This window comes from Tauraco erythrolophus, chromosome Z, assembly GCF_009769465.1.
Source record: "Tauraco erythrolophus isolate bTauEry1 chromosome Z, bTauEry1.pri, whole genome shotgun sequence".
Lineage (NCBI taxonomy): Eukaryota > Metazoa > Chordata > Aves > Musophagiformes > Musophagidae > Tauraco > Tauraco erythrolophus.
In genome coordinates, this window is record NC_141496.1 from 16,353,720 (window position 1) to 16,378,384 (window position 24,665).

Consider the following 24,665-nt stretch of genomic DNA (forward strand, 5'->3'; position numbering starts at 1 on the left):
GACAGAGTTAGTTTTTATACAGGTTAATAAAAAGACCTCCAACTATACTGAAGATTCACACAAAAATGCCTAAACTTGAGGAGCTTTCTTTTTTTTTTTTTTTAGTTACAAATTTATTCCAAATCAAAATAAGATTACCTTCTGGAAATCTAATTAGAAAAGCTTGACCGATTCCCATTTCTTGCTTAGTGTCACATTGACACTTGACTATGGAATTGACCTCTAGATACACAAACTACCTTGTCAGCTTCACCTTGAAAGAACCTGTTTCCTCTCCTTAATTTTGAATATCAGAATCAGTTAGGCACATACAGATCAGTTCACATGATGCAGGAGCTAAAAACACTGAGAAGTTTCTTCATGCCCTCAAAAGAAGGAAGTCAGCTGCAAGGAACTGAATTGAAAACTCTTAGAAATACATTTAAAGTATTATAGGCACATCCACTGCTGTTTTAGTACTAAATCTTATGCATCCATGTAATATAAAGTAAATTAACAGAGCTCTGTACTCACCATAGTTTCAGGCTCTCTGACTGCACAAGTCTGCTAAAGAGTACTGTACTAGAGAGAGTAAAAAAGGTCCTTTGCCCTTCGCTGTGCACTTCCTTTTTTGAAAGTGTATGTGGTCTATTCAGCCTTCACAGGAAAAGATACCAGCAAAATCCTTGTTCTGCATATTATCAGAGACCTAACAGAATTTTTAACAGCATTTGTTTGGGATACACTGCAGCACTGTGAATGACAAATGACAGTAAATGAGCATTCATTCATTTTATGACCTCCAAGATTATAATGAAAAACAGATCTATGCTGATGACAAAATTATATAGTTATGTTTTCACTAATCTTTGACTGAATTAAAAAGCAAATATATTCTGGTTTTGTCTTTTATACTTGGGGTTTCTGAATTTTCATGTAGACTTCACTATCAACCCTGTGCACCTCTCCTTCTGGCTCAGATTTTCATGGATGTTTAAAATCTGAAGTAATTTTCTTCCTCTAATAAGCTGAACTATATTTCTGTCCATTAACCTTTGACTATTCAGCTCTTCATAGATGATGTTATCAGAAAAAATAGATTTGTCCTGGTCCAGCAGGATATTAAAGTTCTGCACTCTACAGACTTCCTATACACAAAAAGTGAAAGAAGAAAGGGCATACGGTCATAAACCTCACTGAGCTGAATCTAGCAAAGCTAAAACAGAGATTCTTCAGCAAGCTGAATGAAAAGAGGTGAAGGAAGGAGAGGAGGCTAAATGCAGGGGAAAGGGGGGGGCACTGATGTATTTTGGGTGATGTCCAACTACTAAATAAAAAATCAGTTGAGTTTTCAGTAATCAAACTTCATAGAATCATAGAATGGTTTGGGTTGGAAGGGACCTTAAAGATCATCTAATTCCAACCCCCCTGCCATGGGCAGGGAAAAACTTCTCTGTATAAAGTAGTGGGGGACAAATAAAAATGATAGAAAAGTAACAAAAATACCATATCTGTGTCACAAGCAAGATTTAAACTACATTCTGTGATGAAATCAGTATTTCCCCATAATCTCAGTAGTAGAGCACTGAAAGGATTGCTTCATTGCTATAAGTAAGTCCCAAACCATTGGTTTTCAATTAAACTTCCAATGCAATATATCAATATAGTGATAATAGCAAATACCACTATAGATACCTATAGTGGCAATTAGAAAACTTATTTTCTAAAAATCAGAAAATTACTAGAGCAGCTACAGGCTTATTTGCTTGAGCACAACATAATGTAACTCTAAGAACAAATTTGAAAAAAACAATTAGAAAGAGAAAATATCAGGTATATGTAGCTACATTTAAGGTAGGTTTCATTAAAGATGATTTATGTCTGAAAAACTTAATATGTGTTTTACAAAGTTTAACTGACATTTTAGGCAAAAGTAATACAATTAACTTTAGATAGATAGATAGATAGATAGATAGATAGATAGATAGATAGATAGCAGAATATTTCATATAATGACTTTTGATGAATTTTAATTGATGAGAATAGGGAGAGGATGTGACCTGTCAGAAAGACTGCAAGGTAGAAAAGGTAGAAAAGGAGCTGACTAAAGCAACATCAGTACAGAAGTGGAAGGGGAATTCCTAAGTTTAACTGGGATTACTAACAGTGTTCTGCAGGCATAAGTCATGGGACTGATCCTGCTCATTACTTGGGTCAGGAATCTGGTTCAAGAGCTATACCGATATTATCTGAAGATGTATTGAACTGAATAGTTCTACTAACACTGGGCAGAATCAGACCAGTACACAGGAAGAATGAGAAGACTGTGTATTCGAGGGATAGAAGTCAACCAGAGTTTAATAATAAAGTCACATGCTTAGGGCTAAGCACAAGAATTTTCACTTTGAGCCAGGGAGACAGTAAGCGTAAGTCACTAACATGACATGCACATGTGAAAAGTGTATGTGATTCAAGGGCACTGTGGGCAAATGATTTTTAGGAGATACAGCAAAAGAATTTGTGCAGAGCACTGATGAGAGCTTGTTTAGAGTGTTGTGTGCAGTTCTAGTCAACTATTTTGAGTGACAATTAATTTAAACTGACACAGGTATAGTTGAAGTCTTCTAGTATGCACAGAAGGACTTCCTGGCTTCTGAGAGGACAGGAAAAGAGCTTGCCTTGTCTAACTTAAGAAAGTGGAAATGAAAGAGGCTACCTCAAGGTCTTTAAGTGGCAAGGAGGAATGATCATTTCTACCAAAAAATAAAGGACTGATAATTAATTAATTTTTGAGTATATTTAAAGTGGGAATTAGACAAAAATTTATATTCATTGCTATTCATTCATATTCATTCATAATGATCTTCCAAAGATGAGAGAGGGGGAAGTGGATCAGTAAGGCTTCCATTCGCTTCATGAGCAATTTATGAAACAGACTTAAAGACAGGACAGGGAGGATTCTAATGTTAGGAAAAAAATCTCTTTGTCAGATGGAGAATACTAACTGGAAAGATGCTTGGTCGACATGTCTAGTCACACTGAAGGTTAAATCTCACACTATGGTAGGTTTCCCTAGGCCTGTTCTCTTCGTGGTTGTTTTTTTTTTAACCAGGAATGTTCGCATGTACAGCTCTTGAGGAACTGCTCCATCTGACAGCTCTGCTGTTGATGAAGATTCCTGCTCTTCCCACAGTGAGGCAGCAACATCAAATCTTTCACCAAGAGCAGCTTCATTCCAGGCGCACAGTGCAGCAAAGCACAGAAGTGTTAGGTTAGAGGCTTTCTGAAATTCCCAGGAAGTCTAGGTGCAGGTGTGCTCGGTTCCTTGAGAAAACCCTGTGTTTGCACTTGGGAACTTTAATTAGGGAAAGCCTATTTCCGCTTCTGTGGTGTGAAGAAAACTGCTTATGGTGGCAGGAACCAGTGAAAGGCCTTTTTTGGTCTGCCTTTGTAGCACGGGGTGTGATTCACTTTCTTTGGTCATCAGTACACTTTCTTTTTTTGAAGACTCTCCTACTGTAGGGACCTGGGAAACAGTTCTCTCTCCTGCTTTCTTTTGTCATGTTTGGTCTTTGGTACTAGAAGTCTTGTGGGTCACTTGTGGTGGTTAGGAGGCTAGTAAAGAAGGTTCCAGGAGACTCTTCCAGACCTGGACTGCAGGTATGCAAGGGACTGATCTCATTGATCTGCTGGCTTTTACCATTCCTGCGTTTCCAAACCCCTCAGCCCTCATGTACCTTTGTTCTTAACTTTTTATTAAAAGAAATCTCTTTTCTTGTCTCTTGCTTACATGTAGATCTTCTGCCATCTAGTAGAAGAGCTAAATTAACACCTTCTCTTCAACAGGGACGCTACTTTCTTTATCTTTTCTCAAAGTTTTTAATGAAACTTCTTTGAGAACAATCCTTCCTCCTCACTCCAAACACATTTTCCAGGAATTGTCCGCAAGGTTCAAAAGTCACTAAGGAAGACTGACAGGTAGGTGCAATGACAGTACAATTGCCTCAGCCTTGTTTCCTTTGGAAGTTTTGCTAAAAATACGGATGGTAATATAACAACTCTTCTAGCCCTTTGTAACATGCTTCTGATTTCATATAAAAATCTTTAACACACTGACATAGACAAGATACAATGTCAGGCTATTCAGCAAATGGTAGGAGGAGGAAGAGTAATTGCTCTAGTAAAGCTGCGTGTCTTCATAAACATACCAGTGATTCAGGGCATGAACCAGATTTAAGATGTGCAGTTGGAAATAAATCCACGAGGGCATTTTGCTGAAGATAATGACTCCCCCAGGTTCTTTACTAACAAAATAACATACATCACCTGATGTTAGAGACATTATTCTGATACTCATGCTGGATTTGAATTCTTGAAAATCAGTTTGAAAACATAGCACAAATAATTATGAAAAAATCCCTGACAAGGGCACACCATTATGCTTTTGACTAACAAAGACAGAAAATGCAATCTCTAACGTGGCCACAGACAAATAAAAGATGGGCCACACTCGCTGCATCAGCTCATCTCTGTTGAGATGCTTATTGGTGTTTCACTTTGTTTTGGTTAGCGATCATTTCAGCTGCAGGTGCTTTTGAATCATGCAGTCGATTGCTCTTGGGTAGCTAGCTGGCCAGCAGAAACCGTGACTTGTAGAATTGCTTCAGAATCCATTCTTGTTTTCTAAAAAAGGAGAAAAAATAGTAAAGAGGTGATAGAAGATAGTAGCTATGACATCTATACTGGTAAAAATTTGAGGGAAAAAATACTCTCATGGCTCACCAAGAACATGATTTCACTGTGTTTCAAATATGACTGTAATATAAAATAATTCTAGTGAAGAATGAATCAAAACACATACTGTGATTGTCAGAAGACTTAAGTATCTGACTTGTGCTGGAAGAGGGAGCACTCAACATGTCTGATATACCAGGAGCAAAAGTTAGGCTAATCTTTTTTTAAAAGAGCTTCTACTAGACCTTACCAGAGGAAACATATCTGAGTGCGTATATGTCATGCATCGTCATCATAGTATTTGCTGTCATGGCTGACTAGAAACATGTCAATGATATAGGGCAGGAATAAAATTAAGCTGCTTATGGGATTGTTTTTTAAAAATAACACTAACTTCACTGGATCAAGCAAAGGCTAACTTGATACTCGGTTTTTAACAAGAGGGCAATAGCGCCAATCTACGGAATGTCCAGGAGTAGGGAAACACATGGAAATACCTCCACAGAACACTTTCCCATCCTGCCAAAATTGATGCTTCAGAGTCTTCCTGAGCTACCATGATTATCTTTATGTTTGAGAACCTTCCATTAGTCTGTGCTGAGGTTTTTAAAATGCACATTTACTTTATATTTTTCTTCTGGAAAATATGTCTCTTTCCCTCTCCCCAAGATACACATGGAGAGTCTGACTGGAGATGAAATCTTGATTTTAAGAACTAGATTTGCAGTCTAGCAAATCTATTTCTGGAGTCTTATCCAGAACTCCACTTTACTGTTGAAGATCTGTGATATAACATTACTTGTCAAGACATTCAAATACAAATCTAAATGTTCACAAATCCGAGCTACAAGGTGGCTGTTTTTAAAAGCTCTATCGAACCACAGATTTCCGGTCAGGGACATCAAGAGTGACAAGAAAAGTTTCTATAGATATGTGGGAGATAAAAGGGGCTCTCCAGAAGGAAACAGGAGATTTGATTACACAGCATATGGAGAAGGCAGAGGTACTCAATGTCTTCTTTGCCTTAGTCTTCACTGGCAAGTGTTCTAGCCACAGTGCCCACACAGAAGTCAAAGGCAGGGACTGGGAGAATGAAGAATTACCCACTATAGGAAAAAATCAGGTTTGAGACCATCTAAGGAAGCTGAAGGTGCACAAGTCCGTGGGACCTGATGAGATGCATCTGTGGGTCCTGAGGGAACTGGTAGATGAAGTTGTTAAACCATTATTCATCCTATTTGAGAAGTCATGGCAGTCCAGTGAGCTTCCCAGTGACTGGAAAAGCGGAAATGTAGCCCTCATTTTTAAAAAGGGGAAAAAAGAAGACCTGGGGAACTACAGACCAGTCAGTCTCACCTCTGTGCCCAGCAAGATCATGGAGCAGATTCTCCTGGAAACTATGCTAAGGCACATCGGAAAAAAGGAGGTGACTGGTGACAGCCAACATGGCTTCACTAAAGGTAAATTGTGCCTAACACATTTAGTGGCCTTCTCTGATGGAGTTACAGCCTTAGTGGTTAAGGGAAGAGCAACTCACTGTATCTACCTGGATTTGTCCAAAGCATTTGATACTGTCTTGCATGACATCCTTGTCTCTAAATTGTAGAGACATGGATTCGACAGATGGACTACTCAGGGGATAAGGAATTGGATGGAATTGGTCGCACTCAGAGTTATGGTCAACAGCTCGATGTCAAAGTGGAGGCCAGTGACGAGTGGTGTTCCTCAGGGGTCAGTACTGGGGCCGGTGCAGTTTAACATCTTTGATGTTGACATAAACAGTGGAATGGAGTGCACCCTCAGCAAGTTTGCAGATGACACCAAGCTATGTGGTGTTGCGGACACACTGGAGGGAAGAGATGCCATCCAGAGGGACTTTGACAGGCTGGAGAGGTGGGGCCTGTGAGAACCTCATGAAGTTCAACAAGGCCAAGTGCAAGGTCCTGCATGTGGGTAACAGCAATCCTAAGCACAAGTACAGGCTGTGTGGAGAATGGATTGAGAGCAGTACAGAGAAAGGGTGTTGGTTGATGAGAAGCTTAACATGAGCCGGCAATGTGCGCTGGCAGACCAGAAAGCCAACCGTGTCTTGGGCTGCATCCAAAGAAGCATGGCCAGCAGGTTGAGGGAGGTGATTCTGCCCCTCTACTCTGCTCTCATGAGACCTCACCTGGGATACTGCGTTCAGCTCTGGGGCCACAAACACAAGAAGGACATGGAGCTGCTGGAGCAGGTCCAGAGGAGGGCCACGAAGATGATCCGGGGGCTGGAGCACCTCTGCTATGAAGACAGGCTGAGAGAGTTGGGCTTGTTCAGCCTGGAGAAGAGAAGGCTCAGGGGAGATTTTCTAGCAGCCTTCCAGTACTTAAAGGGTCCTACAGGAAAGCTGGAGAGGGACTTTCTACAAGGGCATGTAGTGATAGGAGAAGAGGCAATGGCTTTAAATGAAAGAGGGTAAGTTTAGATTAGGTATAAGGAAGAAATTCTTCACTCTGAGGGTGGTGAGGCACTGGAACAGGTTGCCCGGAGAATCTGTGGCTGACTTATCCCTGGAAGTGTTCAAGGCCAGGTTGAATGAGACTTCGAGCAACATGATCTAGTGGATGATGTCCCTGCCCATGGCAGGGGGGTTGGAACTAGATGATCTTTGAGGTCGCTTCCCACCCAGATCATTCTCTGATTCTATGATTTAAATGAAACATGTAAGTGGATTTACTCATTGCTGCTTCAGCTGTGCCACTGAAACGCCCCAAGTACTGGCAGGCCATTTCTTCTAAACAGCAATAACACATTAATACTTGGAGAGGCTGTTTACCTGTTTTTGAGCAGCGTAACTACTTTGCTTCTCCACAGGGCCGTTTTTCAATGCTTTCCCCCTGGCACGGTCTGCCTCCTGGTTCTGCTATAGGATTATTACACTGGCGAGTTCGAGTGCTTTCTCCATTGATGCAAGTGGACCAGGCACTCCAACAGCTCCAGCCTCCATCAGTGACAACTGGTATTAAGACACCATAATAGGATTAGCCCAACATTTGTCTTCTGTGCAGTGACAGAAGGATTAATTAGAACTTTTCTCTTGGCACTTTGAGAGTGGGCAAGGTAGAATATGATTCAATTTTTACATCTCAGTTATGGTGGCTCAGCAGATCATTGCACCCTCCAGCATACATCCCATCACACAGATTTGGCTTTTGAAATCACCCTTGGCAGTGGCACTGCTTAAGAGCCCAGAGATTTCTTCTCACTCGTGGAAGCTGCCTGAATATCAGATTCTAAGGCCTATTTTGGGTACCTGTGCTTTAAAAACTTGGCCACAGGGAAAAAATTTACTGCACAATAAATTTTTTACATCATGAATTGTGGAACTGCATTCTTCTTCCTCCTCCCCTTTGTGGACCAAGCTAGCACAGCAGTTATGAAATATGATCATCTGTTAGCAAACACAGTGCTTTTGCAGGAAACTGAAGACAAAAGAGCTTATGATCTGGTGAGATTGCTTTTGCTTGAAATCAGCTTATCCTTACTGCACTATTCTTCAGTAATGCTCCTGTTTACTTAAATGAACGTGGGGTATCATTTCAAGACACAACAACATATGTGGGACAATCAACTCTAATTTAGAATGCCCTCTTTATGGAGAGAACCCAGTAACTAACACCGTCTTCCACACCTTACACCCATGAAATCTGATAGCAGTAGGTATAAGGGAGTACTGTGACATCCTTCTGTCCATATGAAGGCATGTTTTGTCAGGATATTGTTCACAGTAACAAATATGCTTGTTTTAGTCTGTCTGGAGTATCTACCAACCTTTAGTTAATGTAGATTTGGGAATCTGACAAGCAATTCCCTTAAAGTAGCTTGAGCACATGCATGTACAGGCTCCATCTACCAACACAAGAGTGCCTCCATTTTTGCAGGGTTCACATTTGCACACACTGTACTCAGTAATGTAGTCTTCGATTGCTCTTTCCAAGTTTTGTTTCTTTAAATATGCATCTCTCATCTTAACTGGAACAAGCATATGTATTGGAGAAAGCTGTAGAAGAAAAAAGCCCACGCATAAAAGACTTTTCCAAAGTTCTGAATCCTTTTGATATACCCATCACTAGAGTAAGGTTCTGAAGAAACTGTCAAGATGAAGCAAATACCTAACAGTTCATGATCAACTTGGAGTCTCACCTCCATCCTAGAACAAAAGCTTTCAAACTGTAAGAGCCACAGCTTTGAAGAGTTTGTACTTACCCGTTGCTGTATCACTACTGGAGCATCAACCAAAGACTTAGCCCACTGTATGTAATCCTCTACATCAACCATTTTGGATCCTCGCAGTAACATTTCTTTTATTTTAACTGAAAAGTCAATCTTCCCTCCCTCAACTAAGGAAATGATGTCATCAATGACAGCATCATCCTTAAGTTCTGCTGCAGAAAGAAAGAAAAGAGGATGAAGAAGAAAGTTTAATGCCTATGCACCTTGAAGAACAATTGTCCTTTTAGCACAACCACTCCATTCCTATAAAATGACCATAGAGAGAAGAACCCTTTGCTCACTGGTTGTGGTGGAATTCCATCTTTCTTTGCTCATGCCTCTTATGTGGAAGGAAATCTTCTATTTTGCTATTAAATTAGAAAACCCTATTTTTGAAAAGAAAAGGAGAGGTAGGGCAAAATGACAGACATCATGGAGATTATAGGCATTTGAAAACACGCCAAAGATAATGCTACTGTATCACCTGAGCTGAACCAGAAAAGGGCAAGAATTGGAATACTAGGAGCTTCTGCTTCATGACTAAAACACAAGAACAATGCACTGAAAATAATTGTCTCTTCTGTGGTCAGTAGTAAATCTCCTTGCCTTTTGCAATTTTTAGGTCATGTGCTAAAAAACTCATCTCTGGATACACAAAAGAGCAGAGAGGAACAATGCCAGGCAGGGGAACACAAGTAGCCTAATCAGAGAAAGGCTGATTAGAGAGTCAAGTCCCTGCCTTGACTCCTCTCAGGCTGGTCCCAGAAGAGCCATTAGCCCCACAAGATGGGGCTGGGGATGAGTCGACTACAAGATCAGTCAGTGGAAAGTCTCTCTGGATGCAAAGAAGGGCATTTTGGGATTGTACGAATGTAAAGACTTCAGAGTCTGAAGAGGTAAGCAGGGATCAACATGGCTCTGGGAGGAACAAACATGGGAAATTAGAGGGATAAAGGCAAAAAAGGTGATTGATTGCATATAGAAAGGTGACTGATCAGTGAGCTTATCTGCTGTGTACCATCCTTGATTTTCGTGGGCTGTCCTGGCTTACCATTAAATTTAATGTCTAACTGGCTGTGGGGATTCTATTCTGCATGCATGTGCATGTATGGACATCTGTGTGCCAGCAACTAGAGTTGGACAATGGCTGTCAGGGACCTTGTGTTTGTGGTGGCAATACCTGGAGCAACTGAGGATACCTGTGTCGGTGTGTGATCACTAGCAAATATCAAGCGAGACTAGCAGGTGAATAGGGCTGGTGGCTTGGGAACCAAGTATCAAAGTGGCTGTTAGTCTGGGCTAGATATGTACGTGTCTCTAGAGTGAGACAACTGGAGGGGCTGGCCACGGGAGTTGACTACGGGTCAACTAGGGTTCTAGGCTAAATACTGGAGACCTGTTTAGCCCAGGGTTCTAGGCTAAATACTGGAGACATCCCAAGATCCCAGGGTCTGTGTGTCTGTGTGAGGCAACTGGAGGCAAGAGGATCCAAGGGCCAATTGCTGGGTAGACTGAGCCCTTAAGGCTGGTTTCTGGAGATATTCAAAGTGTATGTGTGGCATTGGTGTGCATCGGGTGGTCTGTATCAGCAATGGGAGTGGAGCTGTGGGCCTCAGAGTGTTGTATATGCGAGTGCCACCAATGGGGGAGACTAAAAATCCAGTTGCTGGTTCAGTTGAATGTCTAAGGTCAGCTGCTGGAGGGATCTGTATTGGCTATATCTGTATATTGAGGAGGGACTGAAATACCTGAGGGTTATGCTGTCTGGAGAGAACATCTGCTCTAGATGACCCTGCTTGAGCAGAGAAGTTGGACAAAACAGCCTCCAGAGGACCGTTCCAACCTCAACCGTTCTGTGATTCAGTGATGTTTTCCACTAACAGACTTTCACTCTGATTAGATGGAGAAGAGAACAGGATGAAGCCATTGGTGCTGTTTGTGTTTGCCTGAATGCTATGCTCCTGTCTATATTGATTTGTGTGGCCAGCAATGTATGGATGTATGTGTTTTGTTAAGTACATTTGTGTACATGCCCACTAGAAACATGTAGAGTCATATAATCATAGAGTCATAAAATAATTTGGGTTGGAAGGAACCTTTAAAGGTCACCTAGTCCAACCCATGCTCAGCCTGGCTTGACGTTGGAGCATGGAAGCACAGCAGTTTCACCTCTACTGGTCTACCAGATTTGTCCTTTGTCTAGCAGCAGTAACTATATTAATTATAAAAGGGGAAGCAATTGATATCACCTTTCCTTAAGCAAAAGATACAATGTAAAATAAAGGTATACTCACAGTTGTCCTTCACTTTAATCTTTTCACATTTACCACCATCAATGTTAAGACTGGTATGTAAGTATTTATATGCAATATTGGCATCTAAGTGATAGCCGAGGCATCGGTTCACATCTTCTACAGTGATACCTGGAAGTGGAAAGAATTAAGTGAGTAGAGGGACTGAATGCCATAAATAATGTAGTATGATTATTCTTGGAGAATAAATTTCACGGCCATTGGAAATGTTTCTGGCTTTCTTCTTCCTGTTTATCTTCTGCTTTTTGCTCTTTCATGAAATCAATGTGAGGATGGTTGTATTTGAAGTGCCTGCACAGAGGCAGGTGAGATATACAGTGGTTAGGAAAATACCAAAACTCTCCAAAACCTGATTTCTGTTTCCTTTGATCTAGCTGAAAGCAGATGTCCCTGTAGGCACCACTTTTGCCATGTATGCTATTGGAATACTATCTTTCTCCGCTGCTTGTAACTTGCTCTTTTTATATGGTAAATTATTCAGTCCTCCCAACCTCAAACATATTTCTCCACTCCTTTTCCCCGTAAAGTTAATTAAGGCCACTAATCTCTTACAAGTACTCTATTCCCATAAATTCTAATCCTCCTCCATCTGCTACTGTCCCGAACACCTCCTTCCTATTTATTAAACTCAATCATATCATATGGAACTTGATTTTTGTGTTCAGAAAGAATTTTGCTTAAGATTGACACTTTAAAAAAAAAATCCAGCTCCACCATCTCCAAGTGCTGAACAGAGTAATAGTAGCCTATATAAGTGATAGTGACCTATGTAAGTGACATCTTCGCGCTATGTCCATTTGCATAGGCTGAACATCTGATAGTAACATTGTTGGTATTGCATGCAGCAGGTACTTACCTTCTGATCGCCAAAATCAGCATGAGAATTGCCTTTTATAACTTTATTTCAGAGCGATCACTTTAATCCATCACAAACCCACATGTATCTGAACTGCACACGAGGAAGGATTAAGTTATTATTTTCTGATCTTAACCAGGGCAACGAAAGTCCAGTGTGAATGTTGAAGTCTATAAAAACAGTTTCAACACACTCAAGTGCACCACGTGATTTCTAGGATGTTCTGCAATTTAGTTCTTACTTTTTGCCACCACCATACTCTTAGTATGATCATACCACCAGAAGGTACCATCTAGCAATGGATTTAAAGTCTAGGTAGATTTTCTGGGCACTGGGGATCTCTTGTGAATCATGTCACACCAATTGGTATTGCTAATATTTTCAAGAGGTTTGCTTAAGATTTTTTTTTTCTCAGTTACAGAGTTAAAATATAATTAAAATTAATTTTGTAATGTCACTGGTGTGCCACAAGCAGCACACACTGAACTGTGCTGGTCTCAGTAGTGCTCCATATACACAAATCTGCCCTCATACATCTCTGCATGGCTGGAGACTTGGTGATAATCTGCATACCATAGCAAGACCAACTGAATGCATACCTATTTGAGACATAGCGTAATTATCCAGCACGTACACAAGTTCGTATTTTCCTCCTACAGTTCCAGAAACTGCATAGTGAGTTCCATAATCTTCTAGGAATTTGAAATATTCCCCCTTATCATATTCAGCAGGCAGAAAGTTTAGATCATCAAGGAAACTGTCTGTGAGACGGACATCACGACTCCGCATGTGGAATCTTCCCAGCTGAATCTTTCCTTTTACATGCAGAAAGGTTTGGTTCTGAATGTAGGGAGAAGAAAGCAGATGAGAGTGCCTTTCTGGTATGCAGCAGAGCAGGAAAATCTGTTCTGTTTTACTTGTAAAGAAACTGCAGCACTTTAAGACATGATATTCAATCCAGCATTTTGGAAAAGGGACAAACTTGTTTAATTGAAATTAAAATGCTCCAATTTAAACGGAGGACGCAGCAGCAGATTTAGACCATTTCAGTTTGTCCAGTTTTGCAGAACTCTCCCCTTACTAATTTCAGCAAGCCCTTTGTGATCTATTTAACAACAAGGTCTTCTGTTCAAGTACAATATCTACTGGGAACATTCCCTTCAGACATGCTGCAGGAGACTACAGGATGGGCATTGCCTACAAGAGCTGGCACAGAGAGTAAGACTACGGATTATCGCGTGCCAGTTCTAGTGCCTGTGCCTCTTAGCCCAGGCTAGTTTATTAGTACAAACATACCTGAATGGCTGAGATCTCACCTTTCAGTTATTATTTTACATGGCCATTTGTGTTTGCCTATTGTAGGCCTGCTCAGTAGCAATTTTTATCTCAGGACTTAACCTAATTTGCACACACTGCACTAGATTAGAGCTGCTCTCTAATCAAGATGAGATCAGGGATCTTCGGCCCTTTCTAACATCAAGCCCCTGTTGAAGATAAGGGTGCTTGCTAGTCAAGGGTAAAGGGTGGGAAAATGAAGCTACATTTGGTTGCCCTTTGGCCACAGCTGAAATCTTCGCCCTAGCATTGCCAGGATAAATGACAGAAACGCAGCAGGTAACTAGAACAATTAGATAAATATTGTGTTATTCTAACACGGTGTAAACTTTACTGTGTGTAAAATATTCACATCAAACCTTTTAGCTTGATTAAACTTACCCTTTCTATGGAACTTTTCAGGATAGAACTTAAGCTTGAATTCTTGCTATAGTGATACTTGAAATTTGCTTCTAAACGAGTTTTGTTACTTCCTTCAGTAGGTGTGTATTTCAGAGACAGGTCAACATTAAAGTGTTTTTGTTTTTCTATGTAAACCTCTCGTAACATTTTTACACGATCGTGGTAGAACTCAGATGTGAAGGTTTTGTCCGCTTTTGTCTTAGAAAAGATAATAAAAAGGTTATATGAGAAAACAAAACAGGCAATAATAGAAGAATCTATGTAGCACTGTTAAAGTTATGTTTTATGTAGCTTAACAATACATTTCCTTTCAGCTCTTTTTTCTTTTAAAATAAAACAAATGGAAATACCACTCCCTCCTCAAACCACCTCATCTGGATCAGTGGTTCAAAACTAAACAGAAGACTGCAGTGACAACACTTCAGGGAGGGTTAAATCTCAGCATGTAACACTCAAAGTAATTTATGTGTGTCAACAGTTCCTTTACATGTATGGAGTAGTAGTCTCTGGCTCCTTCCTAGAACACAGACAAGACTTGCTAATAGGTCCCGGCAACTGAAATGAATCAAAATTAGGATTTTTATTTATTTTCTTTATTTTCAGAAAATAGCTAATTCAGAATACCTGTTTCATTGTTGTTTATTTTTGTATACTTTAGCAAAAGAGAGTTTTAGTAACTAACTGAAAATGGTTTTGCATCAAAATCTAACATGAGCAATGATCTCTGGGTCAGGTTTACTCATTTTGAGCAGGATCTAGTTTAAATTCTCCTTGTTCTATGAAGATCCTACTTATAACAATAGGCAAAGCATTTGGTAAGCAAAATACTGCTTTGATTTCTGAAATGCATCTGACATTGATGTTTCTAAGATAATCAACATTTCTGGTGTTCAAACCTCGCTGGAGTCATAGTCTAAATCTCAAAGGCCTACTAGATATTTTTTTCAGTGGGACTGAGAAAGTCATCACCAATCAGAAAACCCAAGCAGGACCAGAGTATCATAATATCATTCCTGCCTTTTTATCAGTGTCTTTTGTGTGTCCTTGAAAAAGTAGCTTGATTGCTGCTCTACTCAGTAAAAGTTAGGTATCATATTCCTTTCCGTACATCTTCTGTTCATCTCATTCACTTACACTGTAAACATTCCACAAAGATAGCTGCATCTACTGGGCATAGGTGCAGCACTGAACATGTGGGAATTTATCTGGTGCAACTGAGCTTAACGACTAAAGCAAATGATAACATGTTTCCCTCTGGACTTTATCAAAATCTTGATGCTAAAAAGCTGCTGTTGCCTCACTCAGGAGATATACTGGGTCTTCCAAGAGGATGTCAGGACTCATCGTCCTGTTAAACATATCCTATCCTATCCTAAGTAAGAAGGCCTTAGACTTACATCATAAGTGAGAACACCCACGTTCCATGGCTTGCGGTAGTATATCCGTGTGTTTCCATCACGCACTCTTTCACAAAGACCATTGAAAAAGTCATTGTCAAACGAGCTGGCCATTGGCTGCATTCCCAAAACATTGATTCTACAAGAGAAATACAGGAGAAGTTACACTTCAAAAACGCAGGTGTCAGCACCCATAGCCTGTAGACAATGGTATTATGACTAAAAAAAAAAAAAAAAAAAAAAAAGTCAAAAAAGTCAGGTTCTGGAAGAGATGGAGACTATAGCTGTGGAACTGAATCGTGCTTCTTCCACAGCAGCTTGCCTCACCTCTTGTGATCCTCTCGTCTATATAATGGAGATAATGATATATCTTTTGGAAAGGAGTTGAAGGGCCAGGTATGAGAAATAAATAAATAAAAGATAGATATTAAACATCAAACATAGTGAGAACATTAGGAATAAAAGGACATAAAAACGATTTCTTCTTGACCAATGTACCTGTGAGGAAGCATTCCTTATACATTTAAAAGAGACATTTCAGCAGCTACTTCTAACCTGTTTTTTTCCATGACTTCTATCAGTTTGTTTTCTGGCAGGAACTTTGAAATAGTGTACAAGACCCATCAAACCTGTAGAAGGAATATATATTTACTCCCAGCATTGTCGTTTCTCCCAGGAACTGACCTGGTGGAATAATAGAATTCCCTGGAGCAGAGGAGAGGAAATCTGAAACATGACGAATCTGGAGAAGCACACATATGAGCTGTATAGCTCTAGGCTTCCACATACCAATGTACAAGAGACAATTCCAAAGATAACTGCTCCTTACAGGATTTTCTATTGTTTTTTATGCCCTTCTATGTCCGTTTCATAGATTTCACTCTCTTCGGTATTTCCAATATTTGTGTCTGATACTTGTCCATATACCTATCTGAGCATAGAAAGTGGTTGTCAATTCACCGAAGTCACCAGTGTCAGTACTGCAGAGCTATACAATGCTTTCTCATGGAAGATTTTAGTCATAGATTAAAATAGATAAGGAAGCTACTTATAAAATGCCTAAGGACCTGGCTTATTTTTCCATGCTACAAGGGTAGCATTTTTGCTCTTGTGCAGTCACATATTACCAAAATTAAATGAAAAAGCTGCATCCTTTTCATTTAAACAAAAGGTGGTGCCTGTGTATACAAAAGGATACCTTTGTTTTCATTTATTCCAGTTTGGACAGCTGCTCTTCTGACTCAATTTGTAGCTAAACACTATGTCACACTTTCTTTTTGTTTGAAAAGAAAGAAATCCAGCAGGGTATGAGAACAGAAGACATTAATTTTCAACTTAGATTAATGAGGAAAACTCCTGTAAACAAAAAAGATCTGGGAAGTGGAGAAGGCAATACTGGAAAAAAGCTGCAGGCAGTGTTGTTGCAGTACAGCATCCCGTTGTATAAATAACCAAGATATGTTGTCTCCCTTTTAGACATGTATTTTAGTAAAGTAATTGGGAATGACTGATTAGTTATGAAACATCACTTGAAACATATCTATATAGCTGTAAGCTTTACATTTAAATAATAAGTATTGTAAGTATATTCATGTAACTTCTATATATGATTCTGTGTATTAAATAATGATTGATTTGCACTGTCTGTATAAATATTTTATCCTCCCCAAGCATACAGAATAAAACTGTAGTTAGGTGTTCTTCCAAAAGCTACGCAGCATTTCCGAATACAAAGGTGAACACAATTCAGATCCCACTTTTGGGAACATCAGTGTGCGCCAGTATTTTCAGTCGGCTTTGGAGACAGTCGTAAACTCTTCACAAGGCTCAGTATTACTTTTTCCTTCATTACACACCCCTGCCCTGCAGTCCTGCCAACTTCAGAAACATCGATATCTTGGTTACGGCATGGCGATCGTGGGTCGGATTCACAGTTATCTTCATCAGAAAAGTCTCCACAGTCATTATCTACATTACACACAAGTCGTCGCTTTATGCATCGACCTATTCAAAGAATAAAACATTGAATGAATGCTTTTTTTTTTTTCCCCAAGATAGACTTTAAATGACACCCTCAGCTACTAGTTATTGAGATCTGTCTCTTCCTTTACTTTTATGATTGCCATGAGGAACTCAAGTCCTACCTTCTGTTTCCTTCAAATTAAAAAAGAAAGCGAACCATACTACTACATTTACCTAGGAGTTTACTAGGATGGCTAAGAAAACTAAGTGACAGGAGAACTGCTGTCATTTGCAGAAAGTTGTAATTTCTTACGATTGTTTCTACATTTATCTTAGATTATTGTTGGTGTTTTTAAAAAATTTTATTAAGAGAATACAGGAAAATATTAATTCAATATCAATGAATAATTATTCTTAAATCGTTTAAATTGTTGCTATTTTGGCTATATTATTTGGGCACTGTATTGTTCAAATTATAGTGATTTGTGTTCCAAAGCAACGGTAAAGTAGCAATTTTCCTGAGGTTGCGTATCACAGATTTTACAAACACTGATTTTATTTCTACAGGATTTAAAGATTTGGTGTAAATTTAGCCCTAGCATAATAGAACAACACTTGTTGATATCAACTGCCTCACCTGTAAGTGCCACACAATGGCTGTGAACTAGTAGTTAAACACACACCACTAATTTTTTTTACTCTACTTGCCCTTCACAATATTTGAGGTAATGACAATACTGACAATGGCTTGGGACTCAAAATTCACTTACCATCTTTCCTTTTCTGTTTTGGCTAGTTTTATTACTGTTGACTTTTCCTATTTTATTTTAATTTATGATGGATCTTGAACATTATATTCATTCATATGTCATGCATGTATGACTTTACAAATTTACATATTACTTTGGGTGTAAGCATAAGTCTCCAGCTAGCATCTATCATGCCACTTCGGTCCATAAACTTCTCTATCCATTTTGTTAAAATTCCTTTGTTCCTAGTTTTTCCTAGTGATTTTTCATAAAACATAGTGATTCCATAGCAAGTGGAGCAGTCATACTAGAAGAAAGGGCGCTCACAGCATGGTTAATTTCTAACCTTGGAGCAGAAATTACAGGAGAAGAATCTAAACTAGATGCAAATTATTAAGGGAGATGAGAGGGTTGTACCCCTTCTCCAGCAGTGTTCATGCTGTGGTTTTGGTGTTGTGGCTTTGAAACCCCTCTGTCTGCATAATGGGGACTCTCTTTAAACCCTAGCAATAAGGTACTGCCTCAGGAAATCATCACCAACTAGAAAAACCCTGAAGCATCTCTCTCTATGTAGGTATTTTGTCTTCAATGAAAACTGATTTAACTTCTTCACAGAACTAAGCAAACATGGTTTCCTGAGTTGTTGCATAACCCGCTATGGCACAAAACCAATACCTACCAGAATTGCATTGAAAGTCAGTACCACAGTCTGGTTCTGGTTCTTCAGGACAGACTTGGCTGGTTTTACAGCTTTGTGTATCTCCTAAGGCCTCCAGGCATGGTTTTCCACCAAACTGTCCGAATCTTTCAATACGTCTGGAGCGAAACTTGGAAAGATAAATAACACTGTTAGCATTGCTCAGAGAGAAAAGAGAACTACCAGAACTGAAAGATTTCAAGGTGAACTTAGAAGTTTTCAAAATGAAGCATCTTTGGTGAAATTTTTTGTTGAAAATCCATAAGCATAGCTCATGGTGTAAAAAAGGTGTATGGGAACACTGAATTAATAATAATGTCTTTTAATAATAATGTGGAGATGCTTATTTTTCACTACTTAGTTTATTTCACTATTTTCATTATTTTCAATCCAGGAAGGAAATGCATCATGTATGTTTTGTATGGTTTTAATTCTTTAGTTTTTTTGAAGTCTCATAAGAACTCCCCTAAGAAAATAAGTTTGCTTTTGAAAAAAATTGCTTTTTATTTAAAAAGGGAAAATTTATTGAAAAGTAATGTTCATAATAGAAACATCCATGTGGCGAAAATCGGTAATTTCTATCAATAAAACATTTCGAATGAGAATGCTTGACCAGTTTTGTACACCTAAATGTAGTCTTCTCTTACAACTATGGCTTCAGGTCTGAAAAGATTATAGATTTCATCAGATCATGAACATACAATATTTATCCATAACCAAAAGGCAGACTGTCCCTTTGGTGGTGGCTTTGGAACAAAGACTTCCAACTATAGCTTACCCTTTGGTAGGTGCATGGGTCACAGGACCCCCATGCACTCCAGCTGCTCAGCTTACAGTCTATCGGAGATGGAGCATTCAGTTCTCTTGTTCCCCTATGGAAAGCTTTTTCTGAGGAGCTGTCAAACAAAACATTCCAGAACAGTCCTGGGCAGTACACTAAAATCACATGAGTTTGTATTTAAACCGTAGACCAATATTTTGGAAGCATCTTCAAGCTGTTTTCTGCTTCACTTTCATGGGAGTACTTGGTACTTAAACAGCTGCCTAACCTTAAATTCTTTGGTGGTTTAAAATCACATTAAAAATGTTTTGAAGACTTAATAAGCCAGCTCTTTTTCCATTTTTCGGATCTTTGTGTGTACTCATGCTCTTCTGATGGGTTATGTTATTGAAGAAAATCAACTAATAATACACAGAGAACACCTGTTCAGTTCCCCTATTCAGACAGTGGCTGTGTTCCCCGTACTTGAAGAAAAAGGCACAGCAGAACATAACAAATAGATGTAGCACTTCAATACATGTCTTTGTGATTTTTTAGCTTATTAACTTTAATGGGGTTGCCCTTGAACTAGATAAAAGTTTAAATACTTTCCTGAATTGAAAGAAGACTCGTAAATAAAGGTATTATTTGCTAATAGGCTAACTTACACAGTTGGAAAAGCCAGACAAGTGTTTAGCTATCTAAGTATTCTTCAGCTTACCAATACTTTGCCAGCTAGGCCTGTATTTTCTAAAGTGACTCTTTATTTTAGTGCCCAGCCTTAGATACCATGAAACTCCTGGCTCTCAGTAAGTGAATGGCCATCACTTTATAGAAATCTAATTTCTTTAAAGCACCCAAGCTAGACATGAAAAACTGGTGCATTGTAGGATGACTTGTTAATTTTAAAAAACAAGGCCAATAGGTTACTGGTGACCTTATCTTCTCAGGTAACAGTGCTGAAAAGCAGAAGAATGGAAGAGCGTTGAAGTCTAACTTGCTTGGTTTCCTCTCTGTTATTTATTCCAATCTAACCTTACATGCTGAATATTTATCCACTGCGAAGCAGTTCTCCCTGCACCTCTCCAAGTTAATGCTATTGCCTCTGCTCTATAATGGGACCTCCTTTGCAGAGCCCAGCTGGTTGGCACATCTGCAGCTCCTGCAGTATGATGTGTGGGCTTTGGCTGCAGGCAAGGCCTTGCCTTCCACTCTTTGACCCTCTTCCCTCCTACCAGTATGTCAGGAGTCCAAACAAACATAACCTCATTCCACAAGATTGAGAAATCTGCAGTTTGGACAAGGAAGATATACCAGTTGGTTCAGCTTTCTGGTGCCATTTATTGTATATTCAGGTTACATACATATTAAGTTGTTATTGAGACAGTAAATCAGCCTATGTCTCTTTCCAGCTTATTGAAACTCAAACAGCTCAGAGATCACAGGGTTGTTGTGCAACCTTCTATACACTCGGCCGATCCTGACTGGCTCTGATGCCCCAGACTTTCTGTTGTCACACACACCAGCAGTAAATGTGCACCACAGCTGTTGCTGGAAGTATCTGTATCACGCTCTCCTACTGTCTTGCTGCTGCTCCTAAACATTCTCTCTCAGTCTCATGACCTTAAGCTAGGGCCTGTAGTAAATGCTTTTAACAGGTGGGATTCTGAAAAAAAGGAAACAGTAAAAAGCACACATGTACCCAATATCTATGGATAGCAGAAATGAGATAAAGAATTGTTTCCGTACAATAGGGACCTTCCAAACTCTTAGCTGGTAGGGAAGTGTGAAGATTTGCTTTGAGCTTGGCACCAGGAATTGAACTACCTGATAGACGATGCAGATCCAACCTTGTGAAAAGTCCATTTTACACAGAATTCCCTTTCACTAATTCTCTGGTGGACTCTGAGCACTGAAATCAATAACTCACTGGCTGGCAGCTGAAAGTGCTGAGAACCTGGGAGATAGCATTGAGATTACATTGTTTTTACACTTCTCCCTGAGCATCCTTTAATGATTACTATCACAAATAGGTAATGGATCAGCTGTCTCTTTGATCCCATCCAGAAAGACTGAGATTGGATTCATCATGGTGCTTTTAAAATGAGCCCTTTCTTCTACTTTCATATGCCCATTTCGGGGCCAGCTTTCTTTCTCCAGTGCTATTGACGTTTACAGGTCCCAAAACACTCTGCAAGGTGTGTATATTTAAAATATTGACAAAACATGTATCCTTATGCACATCAGAATGATACTTCAGCCTGGGAACTGATACAGATTTTTGAAATGATAGTTGCACCTGAAGCCGTGCTGCAGTTACACTTACCCTGCGTTATATCAAGGTTTATAACTCAAAAATAGGAAATAAAAAGAAGTATACACCATCTCCTGGAAACTTCTACAGAAAAGGCTAAGTCTTAGAAGATAATTATGTAGAAGATGAAGGCACCACGCAGAAGTTGCTTCAGGGGAAATGCCATCTGAATATACAAAAAGCCACTTCACCATGAGAACAATTAAACATTGGAATAGGTTACCCAAGGAAATGGTAGAATGTCCTTCACTGAAAACATTCAAAACTGTTTGACAGGACTTCTGGATAACCTAATCTAAGGCTGTGCTTTGAACAGAACACTGTACAAGATCTCCAGATGTCCCTTCCAACCTAGACTTTTCAATGTATTCTACAGTTCTGTGAAACTCTGTAAAGTTGTGGTGTATATGTAAAGCTTGATGTAGCCCTCCAGCCTCTTCAAAAACAATTCCTTCACCTGCAATTAGCAATTAAAATCTAGTGGTCGGGCAAATGGATGAGAATCTGCTCGTTCCTTCCTGTATCTGCAAAGATGGCTGCATATATGATCTTTCCATCTCCTTACTAAGGTAGGACTGTAAACCTCTGAGCAACAACATGTACTCTAGCATCTTGGGTTGAAGACTGACAGGGTGTCCTTAAAGACAGAAGAAGTGGGAACCCTTAGTCCCCAGACCTTAAAGATATATTAAGGCACACAGTAGGATTTCTAAAGGCAGATGGATACCTTATTCCTAGCAATTACCAGGTATTTAGGTACTATAGAAGTGCACATTGAAATGCATTTCTGAACTTTGAAATAATTACCTTAAAAGTGCAGCCAAACCCCCTTGCAGGCAGTAAGAACGAACCATGAAGACTAGTGTCTAGGCGGAGTGCCTAATGGAGCAATCAGACTTAAGCTGGTACTGATCTTAGAGTCTCCCAAAGATTCCTATCAGTCATTATTTTGAGTCTGAAGGGCTTAATACATAAAAGTCTTGCCATCAACTGTCTGCAAACCAGAGCTGATGGCGGTCTTTGAGCTGACTTGCAGGTGGCAGAGGTTTTCATACAATCCCAACCGAGCAACTTCGGCAAGAATATTCCTTGAGTGATGTGCACAAACCCCTGGGCCCCCTCTAGGCTAGCGTACAAAGTGTTCACATGATTTGCTGCAGATCCAGCTTTAAGCTTATGGATATACTTGAGGTTAGAGCGAAAAAAAAATCAGAAAAAGCTCACTGCAAATGAGTCTCATGAACTCTGAAACACCAACAATGCATCCACTATCCAGATTGATCTGAATATTCAAAGGGATACATATAGAAAGGGCTTTTTATTCAACAACATTGTTTAGAAAAGGCTTGTCACCTCCACATTAACTCCAGGGAGAAAGGGTTACTGAAAAACCATGCTGAAACAGGAGATATTAAGTCACACAATTTAAATAGGAGAGGAGGTAAAAGCAGTTCAGCTACTGAAGAATGTCACTGAAGGTGGCAGTTGGGAGCAAGAACTTCACATACAAGCGTGGAAATCAAAATATCCTCTCTGCTATCCATTATTGGGGAGGTTGAGAGACAGAAGAGCGTTCTTTGGAAAGGAAAAGCTATTTCACAATCACTACACAAAATTGCTCACATCTTGTCTTGGATTGCACAACACAATCTGTATACCCTCAGGCCACACAGCTCTGGTGATTTGTGGTTGATCCATACTTCAAAATACAGAGCTGTTCAGTTAATGAGTTACAAAACTGATAACTCAAAAAGGCCTGGTTTGACAATTAGCACCGACCAAGAAAGAAGGCATGGCTCTTTTGAATTTGGAGACATGATAGCATTGCAGCAGGGCATAATTTTGCCAAGTGCATTGCTAGCATCATCATGAAGCCACATAGTCTTTGGTATGATGTGAAGTCAAGCTGCTGGCCCACGTTGCCTGCTATGGACTGTCTAGAATAAACGTATCTTCTGGCTACACTGTTTCTAAAGGTACTTATCAAACCTGTGCTGTAATTGGATCTGAATGCCAAAATAATAATAACCATCAAAACATAAGGAGAGAGGAAAGCAGCAATCCTTATAGTTTTGAAGGCTGCTCTTCAAAGTCTGTTCAGGTATTTCAAGCAATAATAGCAGCAGCCACCCCCAGGCCTAGACACACGTACAAAGGACAATACTTGGTTGTTCAGGTAGTATTCACATGCTATCACAAAATAGTTCACATACTGCAATTTCAGTCTTAAAGCAGATGGATCCCAATTTATTCTTACCATATATTTATCTATTATGAGACTCACGTTCTTTCACCACTTAGCACTGACCATTCTCATAAATGACACATAGACTACGAAGCTCTGTTTCTGGTAGTGTAGCTTTTCAGTTGTTTTCACATGATATTTTTGTAGGGACTAAGCCTTTATTTCTCCTTCGAGTGATACTTACAGTTAAAAAACAAAGGCTGCATTTCCAAATAATTAGAAATAGGCAGTCCAGGAGACTTTAAATAGGAATAGAAGTACTATCAGCATAAAACTGTGCATCTTCAGAAAGAAACAGATCGAGATTAGATTATATTTTCACATTCAGCATGCAACATAATACAGTTGCCTGAGTTCCACCTTCCCCTCCCAGCAAGAACATGGCTTCAACTGCTATCAGTCACCTTTACTGCCAAAATAAATGGATAAATTTCTATTTGACTCTTTGAAATATAGCAAGAACTAGTTTCCTTTTTCATTGGACATCTGTGCAAGCTACCATTAGAAATTTCTGCATTGGAGGTTTATGCTCTGTGTCGGAGAAACAAAACAGTATAGACATCTGCAGAAGACCAGGGACACTTACCTTCTGCTTTCCTCCGAAAGTGAGGCAGCCACCTCTAAATTGCATAGTATGGATATAAGCTGCAGGATAACACGCATGCTTCTCAT

At 39.6% G+C, this 24,665-nt stretch overlaps 1 protein-coding gene across 1 annotated transcript; it reads right to left on the reverse strand.

Annotated features, from left to right (window-relative positions):
• Positions 1-7,547: 7,547 nt before the first annotated feature.
• C9 (complement C9) lies at positions 7,548-24,665 on the reverse strand. Its single transcript, XM_086629586.1, has 11 exons — positions 24,580-24,665; positions 19,453-19,570; positions 18,657-18,804; positions 17,123-17,270; positions 15,267-15,405; positions 13,849-14,067; positions 12,732-12,972; positions 11,259-11,387; positions 8,959-9,137; positions 8,524-8,752; positions 7,548-7,708 (listed from the first exon to the last, which is right to left on the reverse strand). Exons 1-11 carry the CDS (start codon positions 24,663-24,665, stop codon positions 7,548-7,550), a joined length of 1,797 nt encoding a protein of 598 aa, XP_086485712.1.